The sequence below is a fragment of the Polyodon spathula genome, chromosome 1 (assembly GCF_017654505.1).
Source record: "Polyodon spathula isolate WHYD16114869_AA chromosome 1, ASM1765450v1, whole genome shotgun sequence".
Lineage (NCBI taxonomy): Eukaryota > Metazoa > Chordata > Actinopteri > Acipenseriformes > Polyodontidae > Polyodon > Polyodon spathula.
Window position 1 is genome coordinate 28,105,940 of NC_054534.1, and position 23,078 is coordinate 28,129,017.

Here is a 23,078-nt window from a genome sequence, read left to right on the forward strand (position 1 = left end):
TGCCTTTGGGCCAGGGCTGCTAGAATCTACAGTATGTGTGTCAAAAAGGAGGCTCTGTTTAAAAGAAAAAGAAATAACTTGCTCTCTAAACAAGCAAACATTCACTGGGCTGGGCAAAGGTAGATTACAGAATAAGCACCTGAATTTCTTACTTGTAAAAGGTTGTATCAGACTAAATATAAAATACCACTACTACTACTGTACAGAACTGAACATTTTGTCAGTTTAAAAATGGGATTCTTATAGTATTGCATTAAAATATCAGATATAGTTAAACATGGGCACTGTGTACTCTTACTCCCCAAAATAGTGATTAGGTCTAATAGCGTAACATAAAGCTTTACTTGCCTAAGGCATTTGTTTTATGTTAAAATGTCCAGCCCTAGCCACACAGTCATGTAAAATCCTAATACAGCACAGAGAAAAATTAAAATAAATAAAATGTAAGTTAAGGCACAGCCCTGGGACCAAAGACCTGCAGCTTTTTAAAATCTGGTTTGGCTTTCCTCAGTTCTCCATAAACAAGCTCTAAGGTGACATATTGTATTACAGAAGATACATTTACATTGAATAAGTATATATAATAATCATTCTCTCACCAAGAGTTTCCAAATACAGCAACACCACCCCCATAAGGGATGATATAATAACAATCGATAATTTACAATAAACATTATAGTATGTACAGCACAATAAATACATGGTTGTAAACAGAGACAAACGAGACTGTATTACAGGTAAGGGCATCTGGTGAGAAAATAAAAGGCAATTGCACAAAATAATAAAAGATTTAAACGATGCACTTAAAAGAACCTCTTTTTCACTAAGCGCTCAGTAAAGCCAGATCCATTCAAGTTTTTCTTTTGTTCTATCTATAGACCCTCACCATAACCAAATAAAATAATAATAAGTGGGTATAGTAACTTGCAAGCTAAAATGTACTGCTATGAATGTTACTGTTAATGTTCTACAGATATTTTAATATGACAAAACAAACAAAAATAAACTTAAAAAATTAAGAAAACAAGTCACTTTTTTTTAACTGTATTATTGTTAAAGAAGCAGTGTGCAGCTCCAAGTGCAGTGCACAGTTTTGGCAAGAAAAAGCATTGTGAACTCTTCAGTGCATGTATTTAGCTCTGACTCCTGAGGCTCTACCATTATGCTGCTGATTGTCTTGTGTTGAACGCTCCTTGGAATCAGGACATGGATAACACCAGCATTTCCTTTTTTTAGTGCAGACAGTTTTCTTCCCAAGTTAACTCAAGGTGTAACTCATACTACAATGGCATGGCACTGGATCTAAACATCATCACTCTTAAATCTATTAAAGTAGACCCCCTCACAATTACAATATTGTACAGGCATAAATACACTATGCTGAGTTGTTAAAACCTTTGCCCAGCAGTATTTACACAAGATTTACATGTAACCACTCTTCAGGATATATTTATTTTTAAATTATTTAGTCTACATTTGCATACAGAATAAAGCAGAACATAGGTGCTGCAGTGCCCTATAGAGCTCTATTGATTAAAGTGTGCTCTTTTCCATGTCATTTGCTGATTACTGGAATTACATTACAATGTAACTATATTGGATCCATACAGATGCTATTGTTTTACTGGCCTTTTTTTCATAGGCAATGTAATTAATTCAGTGGAAGTAAAATTTTAGCACTATATAAAGACACATGAACACCTGCGTTAAAAAAAAATATAGTTGTCTGCCCCAAAAGTATACTGGATGTTAAACATACTTATGGTAATAATAAAAAGTGCTTGGGGATTATGCTTTATATTAACACGAAGCAAAAACAAAACGAAACAAAAAAAAACAAAAAACAAAAAACAAAAAACAAACCATACTGCTTGGATTTGTACAGCAAACTTGCAAGTTACTTGTTACAAAAAAGGAAAAATGCAATAGCAGATGAAACCTTTAAAATATTATTTCAAATATAATATTTCCATAAATTTGTTATAATTAAAAAGTAAAATCTACAAAATATCTCCATTTTACATACAATACAAAAACTCAAGAGGTCAAAACAGCCCAACAGCTGCATTTTATTTTCAGTCAGTTTTCAAGGAAGACTTGAAATTTAGAAAATTGTCTCGTTTAATCCACACAACATATTCCTTGTGGTATTTTGTTGGTAAGTTGCTATTTTCCCCCAACTCTGCACATTTCACATTGTCTTGTTATTTCTTCCATGAAAGAGTCCTGGTGGGATGTCATCCAGACTAGTGTTGTACACATTTCTCCAGTTACACAAAAACAAAGCCTTTCATTCTTTTCTTTCTTGTTCAGGCAAGCTATAATCCACTGCAAGTATTCTGGAATAGTTTATGTTTGCTAGAACAAAATAACCCACTCCAGCCTCAAAACGTCTGAACCCGAGAGTTGAATGTCATCAACTGACGTGTTTCTCCAATAAGCTTGAAATTCTAACACAATATTCCTGAGTGCAAAGTTATAGAACTACCAGCAGTCTCTGATCTACTCTGTCCAGCCCGGTGGGAGTGAGGAGTGGACAAGGTTGTGATGTGCAACATGTGCGCTTTGGAACTTTTATTATTATTATTATTATTATTATTATTATTTATTATTATTATTATTATTATTAATAATAATAATTTCATTATTATTTAATGCTGTCTGCATTGTTATGTGTCGGCAGGCTGTTCTTCCTCCTCTACGATGCAGGGTTCCACAGAGACCTCTTCCTCCTCCTCCTCTTCCTCACCCACCTGTTCATCTAGTGGGATTTCTGTGGACTCAGAGTCCTGAGTGCAAAGGGTTTTAGAGTCACTACAGCTGTTGTCCTCTTCCTCTTCCTCTTCCTCCTCCTCCTCCTCCTCCTCCTCTTCCTCTTCAGCTTGGCTGCCGCTGTCCTTCTCTGTGTCCGACTCGCCGTCCTCCTCCAGCGTCAGTTCAAATTGGAATTTATCAGCCTGCCCCTGCCGGCCGTCTTCCTGCTCACCCGGGGCTGGGGAGGGGCTCTGCGGGATTGTGCTCTGATACCACTCGCGATTGTCCTCTAGTGTGTCTAATATGTCTTGTGCATCCGGGTGGACCAGGTCTGCCCACGTTTCCCAGAGAGGATGGACGATGTAGTCTATGAACCCCACCTAAAACCGAAAGAAAGAAGCCTTGTTGTTGTTGTTTTGCTCACACTTTAATCTGGACATTAAACATTTATTGCAGTGTAAAATTTAGCCTGAATTGACAGATACAAAATTGTATTCTACTCATGTAATTACATTTGAATTCCTGTTACTTCGAGGTTTTTTTATTATTTATTTATTTATGTTTTAGGCAATGGGCCCTGTTCAAGTAGTATATTGCAAAAGCCTATCAGAGTCTAATAGTAGTACAGTATTTCATGTTAGATTTCAAAATGTCACATTTTTCACTTTTCACCAGTTTATTGTTAAGTATATGGAAAACTACAAAGCGTACTAACTCAATAATTTTATCTTAACATTATTCAGCAGGTTTAATTTGACTTTATGAAGCAAAATGTGTTAATTCTATAGCGTACTGCAAATATTTTTGCCATAGCGCTATGAACAAAAAAAAAAGGAAAATGAGAGTCTATTTAATCCTAAAATATCATATTTTCCCTTGCAAAAACAGCATGTGCTTTACCTGTGATTTTTCAACTGATGCGTTGTGCTTGTCACACATGGGGCTGATCTCCATGCCTCTCTCCCTCTCCCGGTCTCCTTGACTAAAGAACTCCTCCATGATTCTGTTTGTCCATTCCCGGTACACCTGGAGCGGCTTGGTGGGATTACTTAAATCTGCACAGTGGACCATGTTTTGTAGAACCTACAGAATTAACACCAAAACAAATTCTTAGTGTTTATGTGAAGCATAGATCATGTTTTTGTTAATTAAACAATTAGTGTGAAATATCTACTTCAAGTACAGTTTTCTTCTACAAAGCTAAGACTGCAGAATAAGACAGCCGGTACACTAAAAGCAGTAAAATAATAATAATAATAATAATAATAATAATAATAATAATAATAATAATAATAAATTGCCAGATTGAAAAAGAAATACAATCTAGGGACCAACTCACACAACAAAAGTAAAACAAACATTAAGAAACTGCAAGATTAAATTCTGCTTTTCTAAAATAGTGTTTGCAATGTATAATATGATTAGTGATTAAGTGATAATGAGTAGTAACAAAGGTTTATAATAGGTTTAGTGGTTGATGTCTTGGAGGGTTTCAGTGCTCTGTATATTTCTCTAGTATTTTCTGTAACCCCTGCATTTATTGCAGAGTTTTGCAGTACTAATTAATTGTCCTGTAGAAGGACTTCACTGTAATATTACTGCGTCCGTATTGTGTACAGTATTCATTTTGTTATGTTTATTTTGTCAGACATAAAGCTCTGTCCTGTGCACTCCTCTTGGTGGCTTTGAAACCTAAAGCTTAACCCTATCCCATTGTGAACAATGGAAAATAATATATTTTACTTAAGTTATATACTTATTAACACAGAACCAAAATATATTCATATAGATCATCATAATTATGCATTTATTTTTTGATTGCATATGCCAACAGGTAAAAGGCTAATGACCAGTTTGTATTTCTTATACATTACTAATCCAAAATAAATACATAATAAATATAACATTTGGAAAGAGTTAAAGCTCATTAAAAAAAAAAAAAAAAAAAAAAACTCTTACCTGTATCCTATCTGAATAATTGTCCAAAAGGAGAACTCCAGAGCTGGTAACTTTTTTGGTTTCAACCATAGTTTTCAAGTCTGCCAACAAATTCATGTGTTTGGACATATCTGTTGCAAGAACCTAGGAGACAAAAATATGCATAAGGTCTCACTCAAATGTACTGACTAGGCTGAAGCAATATCTTCAAAGAGGGACTGGAGTGTACTGGGGTCTGGCCTGGGGGGTTGCCCTCTGTCCTGCTGGTAGCACCATCACAGAGGTGAGACCCAGAAGGGGAGGATGTGGGAAGCAAAGAAACAAACAAATGTGATAGATCAGATCAGGTATAAACAGAAGCTATAGTTAATTTGGAAGTAAACCACATCAAGTCTAAAATAAAAAAAAGCTGTTCTATAGAAAGATACATGCAAGTAAATCGAAACGAAATGTATCAATTGCAGAAAAGGCATATGGAGGAATATATGGCAATTTGAATTTTATTTATTCAAAAAGCCAACGTCTAATGACAATTGTAGTTGGAAACCTACTTTATATATCAGCTCCTTATGTGTCGTAGTTTGTCTTGCTAAATATCCACAAGACTGCATCTACTTACAATGTCAATGACCATTTTCCTCAGTGATTGTCTCTGTTTTTTGGTCAGATTCTGGAAAATGTCACAGTTCTCATCCTGCAGCAGCTTGAAGCCCACAGCCAAATGATGATTCTCCAGCACCGATGAGTCATTGTACATCAAGGCAAGCTCAGAGTCTGAAAGCAGCATGCAGACAGGGGTAAGACAGTCACCATTTCCTCAGTTTGTATTGAAATGTCCAAGAAAGTGCTCAAAGGCAGAACAGCACTATTCTACAGACTATGACGAAAAATAATTTGTACCACAAAAGAAAACCAGCAGACATATGACCAGACAGACATTTGGCGCACAACAATGAATGAAATGGTGATTGTTAATTAATAAAAGGTGATGTTAAATGATAGCCAAAGTTAAACAACCATCCTATACAACAGATTCAATATAAACTTTAGTATGTACATACTTTATAATGCAATGTTGATTTTGGTGACACATGTTTTTTGTGCCTCTAAAAAAATGTGTTTAAAACCATGCTATATGATTTTACTACAGTGCACAGTGTTATGAAATAACTTTGTAAGTAAGAACAGTACTATATATTGTGATATTTTAAAATCTAACTTATATAACAGGTTTACTGTTCTAAAATAAAACCTTATTTCCACTAGTGTTCTTAATAAAAGCTGCCCAATGTGCACATGTATGATACAGAGGCATTCCTTTCTTTCTGAGGCAGCAGTATGTATAATATTCTAAGATGGCTGACGGGAGCTGTTTGCTGCTTGCAATACACTGAGCTCTCCACTGCTGCCTCCTTTTCTTGCACAGAACAATGACAGCTTGTACTGCTGTGGAGATATAGCTTCTGCCTTTTTAATTACATAACTGAAACTATTGTGAGTGACTGTGAAAATGCTGGCACATATTTGTACAGTGGATGATTAGACCATTTTAAGATACTATGTTAACTTCACTGAAATACAATTAATTGAAAGCTGTGTCAATACATTCCTTTAAAAAAAATGCACAAAAGAGATTCATAAGAATATTGGTTTGCTTTGGCTTCATTATGTGTGTTTTAGCTTATTTTCAATATCAAATTATTACATTTTTATTATAATAAATCAGTTATAAAAAGGGAAAATCATGTCAACAAATTAGTTCATCTTTAGCAAAAACATATTTTTTACATTATATATATTTTTGTAATCCTATTACCTTGGCTTTACTTAGAAGGAAAATATTTGAACGTCCGTATAGCAGTTCACTTTAAACATTGCTTTACCCCAGTCTTGCTTTTATTAGGTCGTTTCAATAGACTCTACCATTCTTTAACACTGATGTAACTGTACATTCCAATCTTTTTCATGTTTATTGTTTCACTCTTAACATTCTTAAACATTTTCTTGTTTCTGGTTTTCAGACGATCAAGGCAGCTGCAAATGAGTGTCCTTTGATCCCTTTCCCTTTGTGTGCCATTCAAGTGCACTTATTCCAGCCCAGCAATCCATACAAATTGCTGGAAGCCCTTTGTTTTGAAGTTGATGAGTCATCTAAAAGCAATTTACTGCAGGGTAGTCCCAGGGTTAACACTCAGGAAATCTAAGGTTGGGGGAATCCATTGCCTCATAGGAACTCCACAGTTGAAGCATACATTTCCAAGTTTATAAACATGCTGTTACAGATTGTGTTCTGTAAAATGTATTTGGTCATACATTATTTGAATTGAATTGGACACAATGGGCTCAATTCAATAAACATTTAGCTGGAAAAAAAAATATTAGGATATAGACATTCACAAAACAAATTAGCAATTGTGAAGCATTTAAAAAAAAATACAGAACATTAATTCATCAAATTGTTCCACATTTGCTCAGGTTATTGCATGGACTGTATAACCAACTGCATGATCACTTTGAAAACGGACATAACATGCATTTAAATATTCATAACATGGTGTAGTAACATTTGCTTCAGTGTATTTCTATGACGGGGAGCCATCAACTTGTGAGTGCATGCTATGTTAGATTTAAAATTGATTATGAAAGGTTACACATGAAGGTGCACAATGTTACTGTACATGCGTGTAACCTTTATGAAGGATTTTTGAATATGGGTACTACACACTATCAGTTTCAAATACAGCTGTCCCAAAATGTCTTATTTTGAAGTCTTATGTTAATTTGTTTAACATTGACAGAAGCTGAAATGAATGTAAAGAACATTTTCTTGCAGAACAAAAGCTTACTCACTGGTGCTAATAAGGAACTGGTTGGATACTCCTGGGTGATCTACATCATGAATAGCACTGGCAAAAATGGCAGCAAGAATTTCTAGATCTGTGAACACAGCCTAGGAAAAAAAAAACAAAAAAACAAGATTTAATTATGTGAACATAAAACTTGAACAGCTTTCACATAGCCATATTCTGTCAGCTGAAATCAGTATGTTTAATATTACTATAACCCATCCAACATCAGGACTCATACTTGAAAACACCAGTGCACGTACAAAAGGTTTGAAATTCCAACTTTTTTTTTCAATCAAAAATAACATTTAAAGTTTTTGGGGTTTATTTTAACAACCCAAACTGTGTCCGATTTTAATACTGGCTACATTTAATTCTGTAGAAATCTTGCTAGAGTTTTCAAGGGTGATATATTGCCCCTGCTTATTAACATCACTAAATACAATATACATATATATATATATATATATATATATATATATATATATATATATATATATATATATATACAGTGCATTGCAAAAGTATTCAGACCCCTAACCAATTCTCTCATATTACTGAATTACAAATGGTACATTGAAATTTCGTTTTGTTCGATATTTTATTTTAAAACACTTAAAACTCAAAATCAATTATTGTAAGGTGACATTGGTTTTATGTTGGGAAATATTTTTATGAAAAATAAAAAACTGAAATATCTTGCTTGCATAAGTATTCAACCCCCACACATTAATATTTGGTAGAGCCACCTTTCGCTGCAATAACAGCTTTAAGTCTTTTGGGGTAAGTATGTACCAGCTTTGCACACAGTGTCGGAGTGATTTTGGCCCATTCTTCTTGGCAGATTTGCTCCAGGTTGTTCAGGTTGGTTGGACAACGCTTGTGGACCGCAATTTTCAAATAGTGCCACAGATTCTCAATGGGATTGACATCAGGACTTTGACTGGGCCACTGTAGGACATTCACCTTTTTGTTCTTGAGCCACTCCAATGTTGCTTTGGCCTTGTGCTTGGGATCATTGTCCTGCTGAAAGGTGAATTTCCTCCCAAGCTTCAGTTTTTTAGCGGACTGAAGCAGATTCTCTTGCAGTATTTTCCTGTATTTTGCTCCATCCATTCTTCCTTCAATTGTAACAAGATGCCCAGTCCCTGCTGATGAGAAGCATCCCCACAGCATGATGCTGCCACCACCATACTTCACTGTAGGGATGGTGTGTCTTGAGGCATGGGCAGTGTTAGGTTTGCGCCACACATAGCGCTTTGAGTTTTGGCCAAAAAGCTCTATCTTGGTCTCATCTGACCACAAAACCTTTTCCCACATCGCAGCTGGGTCACTCTCATGCTTTCTGGCAAACTCCAGACGTGCTTTCAGATGATACTTTTTGAGTAATGGCTTCTTTCTTGCCACCCTCCCATACAGGCCAGTGTTATGCAGAGCTCTTGATATGGTTGACTGGTGCACCATTACTCCACTCCCAGCCACTGAACTCTGTAGCTCCTTCAAAGTGATTGTTGGCCTCTCTGTGGCTTCTCTCACAAGTCTCCTTCTTGTTTGAGCGCTGAGTTTTGAGGGACGGCCTTTTCTTGGCAGTGCCTGGGTGGTGTGATGCAGCTTCCACTTCCTGATTATTGATCCAACTGTGCTCACTGGGATATCCAAACACTTGGATATTATTTTGTACCCTTTCCCTAATCTATGCATTTGTATTACTTTATCTCTAACTTCTGTAGAATGCTCTTTGGTCTTCATTTTCCTTCAGATTCACAGCCTTACCAATGATCCTTCAACAGTGGGGTTTTTATCCAGAAAATGTGACAGCAACTTTAATGGTTCACAGGTGGAGGCCAATGGTAAGGTAATTGTGTCCTTGTTAGGGCAATTTCTTTCATCGGTGCAAACTGGGAGCTTCCACAGCACAGGGGTTGAATACTTATGCAAGCAAGATATTTCAGTTTTTTATTTTTCTTAAAAATATTTCCCAACATAAAACCAATGTCACCTTACAATAATTGATTTTGAGTTTAAGTGTTTTAAAATAAAATATCGAACAGAACGAAATTTCAATGTACCATTTGTAATTCAGTAATATGAGAGAATTGGTCAGGGGTCTGAATACTTTTGCAAGGCACTGTATATATATAGACTTTATTGATGATTCCTTAGGTAGTTATATATATATATATATATATATATATATATAATATATATATATATATTATAGATATATATATATATATATCTATTAAATTCCTAGGATTTTGAACTTTTAATTCGATTTTGGGATTGAGGATTTTGGCCAAAAAAAAATATGTAGAAATGGTGTTAAATGTCTGTTTTTTAACATACATACATTCTAATCAGACAGTAACACAGGCTGCAGACTGTGTACAGCAGTTTTGACACATTTCACAAACCCACAAGGCCTCCCTCCAAGATGAAATTATCCAAAACCTTCAGGAAATCACACTTTTTTTTCAAGCCGCCCTGACGTCAAAGGAAGTATCACTCACTGAGAGCAGCTAAGAGTCAGAAGTGATAAATACATTCTTAAGGTACTGGTGTAATACTGAGCTGTAACATTTCTACACCCTCCTTTTAGAAGTATAGCTAGCATGAACACAAAACAGCTACTCTCGGTGCATGGGTTATTAGTTTAAATAGCTTCTCGAACCAATAAAACCTGTCACTTTTATACCCTATAACAACAGTATATTTCAAAACAGACCTATTTTTGTCTTATTAGGCTTGTTTCTCAGACCCTGATTAAAGGTAGTCCACGATTACTGCTAATTAGGGTCTGTCAAACCAGCTGCTTACGTGGTAAGAAAATATAAAAATAAATAAATACATTAATACAGTATTTATATATAAAGTACTAATGACTTTCAAAAGATACTTGGTAAATTAGGAAAACAGTTCATACTGGAGCAAATAGATTTGACATAATGTAATTTGAACATATAGAAGCATAGCATACAGCATTTATTGTGACAGCACTGGTCTTTTGTGAGAGTGCTTGACAACACAAACCTCTAGAGCAGGGGTAGACAGCAGAACGTGAGTTGACTGAGCAACATCAGCAGCGTGGATGTTGTTGTGATACGCAACATCTGCATGGTAATGATCTTCTAAAGTCATCAAATAGGTGATAAAGGTGTCTAGAGGAATTTTGAAGGTTTTTAACAAATCCCGTTCCTAAAAAAAATGACAGTGTTTGAATCTCAGTGTCTGAACAAAACAACATTTTATATAACAACATTGCTGGAAAATGATAATTATGTTACTTTATGCTTATTAATATAAAACATGTAGTTGAGTATTTAATACTAATGACACAGACTCCAAATGCACTACATCTGACCTCTAGTTACAGCTATTAATGTACTATATGTATTAGCTTGCTCTGAGTAGATCGTTTGTCAACATGTTGTTCTGCTATGCTATCAGCAGAAGCCTCTGTGAAGTCCCTGTACATCAAAGTGGACAGTGGTATATGGATTTGGTATCCTAATAGAAGTGAATAGCAAAGAGATTTAAATAAAAAAAAAAAGTCAAAAAAATTTCTCACCTGGAAAATTGTGTGCATCATGACTGTTAAAGGCCTGTTTCCCGAAAATTCTGCAACTTTGAATGCATTAAGACCCCATTTATTAACGTCTTCTAACTCCTACAAATGAAAAGGAAGCTATTGTGAAACTTTACCACAATTTGCTCTGGAAAATGTTTAAATTCCCCCCAAATTAAGTTGTTAGGAGTAGAAATGGAGGGAAACAAAATCAGGTAGAGATGGTCAACTGGGTTGCAATGTATGAGAGCACAGAGACTCCATTAGTAGAATTGTGTTTTACTTTAATCAATGCTTACAGCTGCCAGTGAATCTTCCATTTCCGTTTTGACCCCAAACCGTGGAATATTTGAGTTTGTTAAACTGGTGCTGTGCATTAGTTTCTTCACCCCGCTGATCTGAGACATCGGCTTCTTTTTCTTGTCTTTCTCCTTCTGTGCTGGAGAAGGCATGTCCACCTCATGTTGTTTTTCTGTGATGTAAAGGGCAAAATATCAAAAGATTATTAGTTCCTAATTTATATACAGTACATAAAGCTCATTGAAGGCAATATTACTTCAATACATTTTTTCAGAATTGGAAAATCACGTTCCTCAAAATGTTATTTTCAAGATCACCTCTTCAAAGAACAGATTTCAAAGCATTAGATTTTAAACATGAATACTACATTTGTGGAAAAAAAAAAAAAACATTTCACTTTTTTTAAAAATAAATTTTACCCAATGTTTTCTCCCCAGTTTTGCATGCCTAATTATTATCTGTATCCTCAGCTCACTGCTTGCAACCCCACCACTGACTCAGGAAATGGTGGCTGGAGCATGTGTTCTCTGAAACATGCTCCTGCCAATCTGTCATTTTTCACACTGCGGATCCACAGCAAGGTCACCAGACCTATAGTGCAGGAGGACAACACAGATCGGGGGGCTCCACTACAGAACCACAGGCGCCCTCTAGGCCACAGGGGTCGCTGATGTGCTGTGATCTGTTGATTCCCCTGCTGACTTAAGACCTCCCTAACCTCCCCCCCCCCCCCGTCATGGTCAGCTGTGACACAGCCTGGATTTGAATCTGTGATCTCCAGGCTATAGGGTGCACTGCACTCCATGTGGAGCGCTTTCACTGGATGCACCACTTGATAGCCCCTGTTTCATATTTAAAAAGAATGTAAGTTTATTGTATAGTGTTTATGGAAACAGTTGTTTCCAGCTTACAATACCAATGTGTGTATAACATGTAAACCAGCAGTGTTGTGGATTTGTGCAATAAGAAAAGTAAATAAAATACACATAAATAAATTAATTCAGCAGCACATTAGAATATTTAGCACCAATACATAAAGTGTATGTGTGTACTAAAGAGAATGCTACACTATTTAAATGAATAAAGAAAGATCATCTGAGGGTGGCTTGTTCTGTATAGGTATTGAGCACAGACACAGTGCTATACACAGATAGCAAGGGTGATAGATCATATCATGATAGAAAGTAGTACTTGAGATTTTCACACAGGCCAAGCTGTTGATCCAGAAAGAGCAACAGGCCTTCTTGCTGAGACACTGACTAGCGCAGCCAGGATCTGATGCTTATTATTTTTGTCATCTTTGCAGTGTAAGGCAGTAAGTCAAGCTTCCAGGTGATCTCAAGGAGAAGAGTTTTTGTCTCAAGGTTTTTTTTTTTTTAGTTGAAATGGAATTTTATGGGATTTCTGCAGGCTGAAATCATAATTACTGTATTGTACATACATACATCTAGTGTGAAATAAGGTCTGCAGATTTATGACATTTGCATTCGCTGTACAATCAAGCCTTTTGATACCTTCCAGCAAATCTCACAAATCACTTACCTAAAAATGTGCTTGATATGAACTCTGAGACCTGGTTGCCAGATCTGCTCATTTCAGACAGGTGGGTAAGTTCCCGGTTAAGCATTCTTTTGAACTGAAAAATTCAAAACAAAAAGAAATAATGAATATATTTTCAGTTACACTGGAGGAGGAACAACAGGCTATGCAGATTATACATTACATGGTTGTTTTGCATTTTTGAAAATACTCATGGTGAAGGAGAAATACTTCCCAAAAACCGATTGCACTGTGCCTATGTGTTTTTAATCAGGGGTATTGAATAACTGTGTATTAATTTATTGTTTAGTGTAATATTTCATACAGGCTTTTTCCATTTTCTTTAGCCTTAGTTACTGTTTAGGAATGAAAGCCCATTGAACCATCTGTAGGTGTTTTAATTAGTGTTGGACACCAACATGCAAACATGTTAAATAACCTGCTAGCACTTTATATTTAGGAGCTGCTCATTACTGTTTTACAAATATATAATAGATGCTTAATAACTATTTATATAAATATTTTATAATAATATATATATATATATATATATATATATATATATATATATATATATATATATATATATATATATATATATATGGTTTATAACCATGCACTAGCCATAAACAGAATTATGTTTAAACATCCCAAAGCAGAATAGGTGGCTAAAAACTGTCCCCTTTATAAAACTGTAATTCCGTCTATGGCTATTGCATGGTTATAAACCATCGATAACACCGTGTAACAAATTTTTTTATTTTTTTGCTCCTGGGTAGTAAGTGTTATTTCCTAATTGCTTATGCCTCAAAAGTATAGAAAATGGCTATTATTCCCCACAAACTTTGCTTTTGTGACCAGGACAGTGATATTTCAAAATATCATTATTTCCAATGGGAAAACTGGTAAATGTGTGTCTTCTCGTTCCCATAAAGTCAGAAAAAAACAACGTATGAATCCAAATTAACATGTATTTATACTAAAGTAATATAAAGATGACTACAAACGATTTAGAAGTGAGTAGTTTTTCGAGATTTACGATTATACTGTATTTACTTAAATCATGTCATGGAGGTGACAGTGTGGGTGCAGGGAATTAAATAATTTATTCACACTGTACACATATATAAGAACAACAGGCTAAAGGTCTGACTTGAAAAAGAAAGAAACCTAAATGACTAATGAAACACGCAACATTAAATGACCAATTACGAGCAGCAGACTACCCATCCTGATTCAATACATACGGTGAACCATTTTGGAAAGGTGCAATACACTGTTTGCCCAGAATAAGGTCAATTTCTACAAAACGTTTATGAACAGATTTTGAGACACGACTCTCTTGAAAATACTGACTCTAATGCTTCTGATGGGCTAAGATGGCCCCCAGCTACTGTATCCTGGCAAGGATTGTGGATTATGAGAAATCCTTTCCGCCACAAAAGATGGCACTGCTGCATGATGTAACACACATACACTTTCTGTGAATTATTTTCTGCGGTACACAAAGGAGAATGTTTCTATTGGTGTAATGTACAGCAGTACCATGTTTGCAATGCAAAACTCAGCATTGTGGTGGCTTTCAGACAATGACAGATTACATATATCTCTTTAATTCTTTTAAACAGGAGTGCAATTTGCTTTGCACTTCTCTCACAACTCCATTCTGAATCGCTCACATGACTTCAAAGCATGACCTCATCTGTCAATGCACATGAATGTTGAGTATGCATAAGAAAAGAGTATCAATTATTTTGTTTCACCTGGGTCAAATGAAACCTATTTAAGTAGATGCATTCCTGCCTCTAGTTAGAATTGAAACACATTAATATACATCCACATGCTAAGAGCTAGCTGCACCTCTGTGGGAAACAAACTCCCTGGTGGCAGACAGCACACAGAGCCTTCATTCTAAAAGAATAGTTAAAATTAAACCTGACTTTGTAAGATAAAAACACATATTTATATTTCTTTATGAATCCATGAACCTTTCCAAAACGCTGATAATTTACCAATGACTGTACGTTCCTTGTGCCACTGCTCTTAGCACACTGCCAAGTTGGTGTTTATGCTTCGTCATAAACACCCTTAAGAAGTATTCATTGATATGATAAGCAAGAGGGTTCCGCTGAAGCACATTGTTTTCCTAACCTAAGATAAATGTGTTCAAACTCTCAGGTTTTCTGGTATGTTCCCATTTTCAGGACAAAGACTTCACAGAATATATCAGCAGACACACAGACACAATGCAATCCAAACCAAAACATGTTCACAGTGTGTTATTCAGTTATTACAACATGTATAAGAATTTGTTTTATTATATGTATTACTTAATTTTAATAAAAATACACATTTACTGTAATATCTCATGCTAGTGCTGGTCACCCATACAACTACCTTTTGTTTAATAAAATGATACAGTAACAATTCCACCCCCCCCCACACACCCAAACAACACTTCCAATCTTACCTTTATATAGCCCCAAGAAACCGAAAGCAAGTAGTTTGCCTCTGGCATTTTGAAAAATGTTAGGGACTGCGACCAAGCAAATAATCCAAGAAATGCAAAGCAGCAGCAGCAGTAGCAGCTCACACAGCAGCAAGATGTCTAAACAGAACTGTTAATCCAATAGTTGCTGGTATCAGATTATGTTATGTGTACAGTACTGTAGGTGTATCTGGAGTAACTTGGCAATATATTCCATGATTCCCTCTTTTCCTCTGACTGAAAATGCCATTTGTATAGATCCAGATTGGAGATATGTGTCAGGTGAAGCTGAAGCCAACTGAGAGCAGGATCCGATGAGAGAGCCAAAGAGCTGGGCAACAGCATCTTCTTGTGTCCACCAGGGCTACAGGAATAATATATGCAGAACACTCCTGGAAGTACTATTTCTGTCAACAGCTTCCAAATAAGGATCATTTAATTGTACAATCAGCCATGTACAGCATTTGGGCAGCTGCCCCCCCCCCAGTAACCAGCCACTCATTTTCTATTTTAATAACAAATGTGCAGAAAAGGAGGTACAGAGAGATGCTGGTTACTGATTGGTACAAGGCAGGTGGCAAATCAGTTGGGGCTGAGAATGTGTTCTCGCCTTTATTCCAGCTCTACAGTAAATGCTATTTGATGGGGAAAATCTTCCTGAAAGGCACTGTAGCTACTCTACTACTGTCTGTAACTTGATTACATTTTATACTGTATTTAGATGTGCCTATTTCTTTGAAATATCTATGGGGAACAATTGTTATTGGTAAACCAAACTGCAGAAGAAGAATTCAGTGATTATGAGAACCTGTTCTTGTCTGGTTAAATATTTGGTTGATTTATTGACTGATTGTCACAGAGATGGCCGAAGTGGGCGGCGTCAGAACCAGGAAAAGGAATGAAATACACAAAACACAAGACGGATGAAACGAAATGATGATGGCGCTGGCTGGCGCCGGTTTATTGTAAAATAAAAGGGTTTAACAAACAAAAGACAGGACACGGCACTTCACGCCAAAATAAACAGACAAACGAATAGACAAGGACAAAACACAGAGTGGACGAACGCTACACAAACAATTGAAATCTATATTTACACGTATCTATCTCTTTCTCTCTCTCTCCCGTTCTCCACTCCCGAACACAAAACAGCGAGTATGTGACAACGTGCATCTATATATACTGTTGTGCTGGGATTCAATTACCAATTAATTATTCACTTGAATCCCAGCACGTGAATTAATAAAGTGCAATTCCCCGTGCTCACATATTACTACATTTTACTTGCACGTGAAGTGCTGTGCAATCCTCGTGCCTAAATACACATATACATTTTAAACACTCGTGTTACACAGACCCGTTTATATCCCGTGTACCAATGTCTATACACCAACATTTAAACACACCACACGCAACACATAACAGATAATATACACAGGGGCGGGCACTTTGTCATATATATATATATATATATATATATATATATATATATATATATATATATATATATATATATATATATATATATATATATATTCAAATGTAACATTTTGTAACACTATTGTTGTTTTTGGGTCGGACGGCAGTTTGTGGTACTACTGTTTGAGCACAATACATTATTTATTAGAACGCTCAAACAGCACAAAAACAAGAATAATGTTAAGAAAAAGTCAATCCATGGTTGTAGATTTACACCGTAAAAATCAATCTATCCTTTCTATTCTCAAAGTATTTGTATTCTAAATATATTCACAGCACAAAATAATGCAAAACAGTTTCTCATACAAGTTATATTATTATAGATGGCACTGGATAAATATACAGTACATAGGGACTATATACTGCCCTCTAGGGTTCATAGGAAAAAGAAAAATTAATAGGATGTACTAAATATTTATCGTACACCAGTTTTGAAAGAAAAAGATGGTGCTTATTATTATTATTATTATTATTATTATTATTATATTATTATTATTATTATTATTATTATTATTACAGTGGAACTCTGTTTATCCACACGTTTGGGGGGGCACAGGTCCATGGATGTCCTAGCAAAATCAATACACCTCCAACCCTGTTTCCAGGTTTTTTCTGTTACCAAAAAAAACTACAAAGCTACAAGATCATAAAACATTTTATGATGAGAATAAGCTTGTCAGGCCATCAGAGCTCACAATTTTCCTGTGAACTAAGGTGTGTGGCTAGCAGCTAGAAATATCACAAGGTACCGCTAATTTATTTTACGCATTAATATTAAATAATGCTAGCTAGTTTTCTGGGATTTCAAACAAAAAATACAATTCTATTTTTTTACAAAAAATACTTTAAAAATTTTTTGCTCGAACGACATTTAATATTTAAATTTGAACAGAATGTAACGGTTTGTATTCACCACAACAAACAGTATGTTTTTTTTCTGTCATAACAGCTTTTTTAAACAATTCACTGCAGCAAGTCGTTCTTTTGAACCAAGAAAACTTGGACTGTTTCAGGTGGTATGCAGCTTTCACTTAGTCTAACACCAACGTCCCGACGAAAGAATCCATTAGCTCGCTGAGAAACTAATGATTTAAATGACACGTCGTTCTGCTGTTCAACAAGTTTGGTTCTGTAGCTTCACATCTGTAGACTGGTGGCTGTCTTGGTATCGACAACCATCAGCTGAGGTGTCCACAATTTGACACATACTGTGTGTGTGTGTGTGTGTGTGTGTGTGTGTGTGTGTGTGTGTGTGTGTGTGTGTGTGTGTGTGTGTGTGTGTGTGAGTCATTAAGTCTACATTGGCAATAATGTTTCAGAGATAAAACCTGTCAGGGAGCAGTGGATAATTGAAGTCGCGGATGAAAGGGGTGCAGATAAATTAGGTTCTATAATTATTATTATTATTATTATTATTATTATTATTATTATTATTATTTATTATATTACACGCTCACTAATACAAATCAGTAGAGCCAATTAGATTTGTGATTTTTTTTGTTGTATTGTTCACAATCTGTACCACACAAAAAAAAATTGTTCTAGTCTTGTTATGTTTTTTATACTTATAAGTGATCCAAAATCACTGATTAGCCTTTGAATAAAACCCACAGAGACAGCTATAAGTGTTTATATCACACTGGCATGTGGTTTCTGCAGCTCACATCAGCTTGCATTTCACGGTGATGGCCAGCAGGTCAATAGCTATTGTGACCAAACCTAGCAAGAACCAAGGCCCAGGCACTGTACAATGCAATTTGCAGTGTATTTAGTTTGAGTAAGACTAAAACAAGGAAGCATGGCTTGTGGTTATTTAATCTAACTAAGGCTTTCCTGATGTCGTGTACAATGAGGCTACATTATTTACCCAGGATCGCTCAGTAAACTAATGACTGAGTTGGGATTAAAAACCGTCATCTAATGTCTCCAAAACAGTAACTTATAAATAGTGTTCCGCCTTTGTGGTTTATTCCGAATTTTACCGAAAAATTACAGGATTTTCTTTTTGTATTGGTGACTTTGTTCGAGTCCCAATGTACCAATGTTTCAATTTAAAACAATTTTTACCGATTTTATCCCCATTTCAATATATGTAAAATAAACTCAGAAAAATTCCCAGATTTTTTTTTTTTTTTTAAGATAAAAACCGAAAACCTGGAACTTATAAAGCACCGTCTGACTGAACAACTGCAGGGCTGCAAAGGGTTTTAAAACCAAAGTCATGCTTTTCCTTTTCCTGGAACCCAGTATAGGGAAAGAAAATACATTTCTAAACATATTTATACATGTAGTTACAATAACTAATAATATATTTTGCTTTAAATATTTAATACATTAATATTCATATTTTAAAACCAAATATTGAACATGTGTTTTCTTTCTGTACAATGTGTAAATACACAAAAGAATAGTGGCCGTTGATTTCAGACTTAAAATAAAAAATGTATATGAAGCTTTTCACAGAGCTTTCTTATTTGACTATTAGTTACACTATTATCAATCGTTTCATTTGAAGCCAGACAGTGGATAACAATTTAAATATATATATTTTTAAACTCTCTTTCTAGCAGATTGTGTCACAAATGTTCTCATGTTCATTTTATTGAATTAAAACATTTTAGGACAGGTTGAAAATATTCTTTTAAAGACAAGCTTACATATCTTTTGGGCTGCAAGTGAAAGACCCATAAAAAAGCTATTTATAACATCTTAGAAATAAAACCAAGCAACATTTCAGTTTTCTTTTAAAACAATACAAAATAAAACAACGACAAAATTAAAACAAAACAGATGTGTTTTCTAAATCTAGCCATTCCTGTGGTGCTTGTAAAGTTTAGTACTGCATATTTACTAACTATTCTGCTTCTTGAACATTACATAATGCACTTTTAAAGCGTTACTCCACCAAAGATGGTCAGGCTACTGAGTTTTTAAAAAGTTATATTTCATATTCTACCATATGCTTTCTTTTCAGCTTTCTATTTCGATTATTTAGGTCTATTATTTTGTGTATATACTGCACAACATGAATCTTTCGGTATCTAGTGTAAATGAAAGAGGAGTTGTGGTTCTCCAATTCTGCAGCATCCCCTGCATTTATAGAAGGGTTACATGCAGCCTATTGCGTCAATGCGGTGCTTTGAAGTAAAACAACAATGAGATGGGGGAGGATTACTTTGCCTGGGTGCGTCAGTAAATACATATATTTTTAAAATTTGTAAATACACTGCAACCATGTAGTTGTATATTTGTGTGTACAATTAGAATATGTTGGGTTTTTTTGTAAGCGATACATCCCTTTTTGTAATTGCACTGTTCCAAAGTAATTCCCTAAATTCCTCCCTGTGTGCAGAAAAAAATATATTATTTGCTTAAAAACTTGCTCATCAAACTATCAGTAACCTAAAACCAAAAAAAAAAAAAAAATGTGCACACAATGTTAAACCACAATAACTGTTATGCTCACAGGGTCATGTAGCATTGCAATTGTACTGACTGACAGGGTGCTAAAAACTATGTAAACAGTTATCACTTCCCTCTGTTATATGATTTCCTCAGCAGGAAGCTATAGTACTTGCTATTATGAATGAATGTTCAAGGCACGCTGGCAATTACATTCAAGGGGTTATGTGAAATGAAAGGAGCCCTGTGGTCTCCAGAAAGAAAATGCAGACCAGAATTCATCATATTTATTACACAGAAATTAATAGCTGCAAACCCCAACAGCAGCAGAGAAATATACAAAACATCCATATAGTAAGAGGATTGAGAAATTACATGTATTAGGTAAAGTTATGCTTTATTGGCTGCATTCTATTGCAAAACAGTCAAATGAAAACAAAAAAAATGGAATTTAAACCCAAAAAGACTCCCTCTTCCCCTGCTGACGAGCTCTTAGTGACTGTATTTACAGGTAATTACTCCACATTTCCAGCTTTATTCCCATTGCTATGGACACATCCAGTATTAGCGCTGCACGGTGTTCTCTTTTAGACGTACAGTGCGTGCCTCAGACAGCCCAAGGTGCTGCTTGTTATTCCTGCACCAAGGCGGTGCAGCTTGCACATAGAGCTTGTGAGCTGATCAGCATACAGCAGAGCACAGCAATGCCAGGGAAACGGAGCATGCTCAATGGGCAACACTGTACATACAGTACTGGATCCAAACACAATGGTAACTCAGCCGACATCAGAAGCAGGGCACTTCAGAGGTCTGAATAGTAAAGCCTGGCTATTAACACAATGTACATTGCATATAGTTCCATTGACATATGCAAGTTAAGGACACATATATAAATAAATAGCTAATAGCTCAAAATATTGATCACAGTTTACAATGTGATGGGCAGAGAAATTCCATCGAAGCAGCTTATAATTTGCATGTGAATGTATATTTTTTTAGTTTGTAACTTTAAATGGTGTATTAACCAAGGCTTTATCATTTCATTGTCTTACCTAATAATATTTGTACTCTGCCACCAGACTGTGCAACAGGTATTAGGATCCCACCTGCAACATGAACTGCCATATACTGCACATACTACAGGAATATGTTTGTCAGGTTGATTCCAAATACTGGGTTTACTGGGAGTGAATCTACCACTTAGGGGCAGGATACATGGGCTTTACCAATCCAATCCAATCCAATCCAAAGAAAAAAAAAAAAAATAGTAGTTGATGCTGTTATGCTATTGATATGTAAGCAATGTTAACACAACTAAGTGAAATAACAAAGATTCCAATCAAATATCACATTAATAACATCTATTCCATGGGATAGTTCATATGGATTTTCAGAAAGTGAGGTTTAGAAGAATTAAAACAAGCCTGCAGTTCACAAAGTCAAGTTCAAAGTTAATTAGAATGAAAACAACCTAAATTACAGTGCAGATCTCCTGCTGGTATGCTAACCTGCCATTATAAAAGGCAATTAAAACCATGAAGGGGAGAACAAGGCTGTCGTGTTATGCTGGTAGTAATGTAGGCAGCCTTTACTGTCTGCTACTAACTTTCCTTATAAATATGCCTAAGAAATGATGGGCAAAGTTACCAATGATATCATAAACCCATAAAAGAATCTTAAGGAACATTAAGGCAGTTAAGGAAGTGCTCCAGGTGTGGGTTTATTCAGTTTGAAGAGAAAATAAATTGCTAAAAGAATTGCTGTAATGTATGTAACAATGTTCACTTTTCAAGAAGAAAAAAATAACATCCCATTGTGAAGAAAGATGAACGGCAAAGGCAATACAATAATGTTAACACAATACAACTTGTCAGAGCTCCTCCATTCATGCAAGCAATTGTTTAATTTGTCGCTGACTGCATTTGCTTCAAAATACAGACCCATGAATCCTAAAGTTTTGGGTTTTTTTTTCTGTCTATGTTTTACGATAATATGAGCGTAACCTCTTATTACCCTGCTGTACTTCAGTGTTTAAAAAGTAATTGCTGATGAAGACAGGACTGTGTTTCAAGTGTTAATTACTCAGGAATTTAAAGGGAGATGTACCAAGGTTGGCTGCAAATTACTAAGACTGGGGCAATGCATCGATTTATTGATGCAGTCTATCATTTGCCAACTAGCTTAATCTAGATTATTAATCAATATCGATGCTCTTTCCAAACTATGGGCTGTATTCATAAAGCTTAAACTAATGTTTTTTCAAGATCGCCTTTAAAGAATAAAATACAGTTTGATACATCCTTTCTAAGCAACAGTTTATCAGCGTTTAAAAAATATCAAACTTCTATAAAGCTTATTGAAAAGGGGCCTTCCATCCTATAATCCGAGCCTTTGTATACATCACTGCAGTACCCTTTATTTTTATTTCACTGTCTGACCAGGGGCTCATTTCTGATAACAGAAGTGCTTGGAGTTCACGATCATTGTCACAATGAATGTGCGGATGCTTCCAGTCTCCCTTGACGTACGTTTCCCAAAAACTCATGTGGAAGTGCAGCTTGTTCGTGATGTTCACGTGCATTGTTAGACTTTAAAGTGCTTCTTCATGGCTTTGATGGAAAACACATTTGAAACTAATTTATGTAGTAATAAGTATATTATTATATATAAATTATAGTTTTCTTGTAAATCAAACGAAAAATGCATTTCTGATTGAAAATGTAGGCAAAAGTGAACAAAATTAATAAAGAAGTGAACAAAATTAATA

The 23,078-nt window shown here is 35.4% G+C and overlaps 1 protein-coding gene across 5 annotated transcripts in view; it reads right to left on the reverse strand.

The window, feature by feature from the left end:
* Positions 1 to 86: 86 nt before the first annotated feature.
* Positions 87 to 23,078, reverse strand: part of LOC121316796 (cAMP-specific 3',5'-cyclic phosphodiesterase 4D-like) — a 373,613-nt gene continuing 350,621 nt past the window's right edge. For all 5 annotated transcript variants that reach the window (XM_041252005.1, XM_041252014.1, XM_041252022.1 and 2 more), the window contains 9 exons: positions 12,946 to 13,039; positions 11,403 to 11,575; positions 11,107 to 11,205; positions 10,569 to 10,733; positions 7,543 to 7,642; positions 5,312 to 5,466; positions 4,714 to 4,836; positions 3,655 to 3,837; positions 87 to 3,134 (listed from right to left, as the gene is read on the reverse strand). In XM_041252005.1, the coding sequence (XP_041107939.1) occupies positions 2,670 to 3,134; positions 3,655 to 3,837; positions 4,714 to 4,836; positions 5,312 to 5,466; positions 7,543 to 7,642; positions 10,569 to 10,733; positions 11,107 to 11,205; positions 11,403 to 11,575; positions 12,946 to 13,039 (1,557 nt within the window). In that variant the 3' untranslated portion in view covers positions 87 to 2,669. The remainder of the gene's footprint in view (positions 3,135 to 3,654; positions 3,838 to 4,713; positions 4,837 to 5,311; positions 5,467 to 7,542; positions 7,643 to 10,568; positions 10,734 to 11,106; positions 11,206 to 11,402; positions 11,576 to 12,945; positions 13,040 to 23,078) is intronic.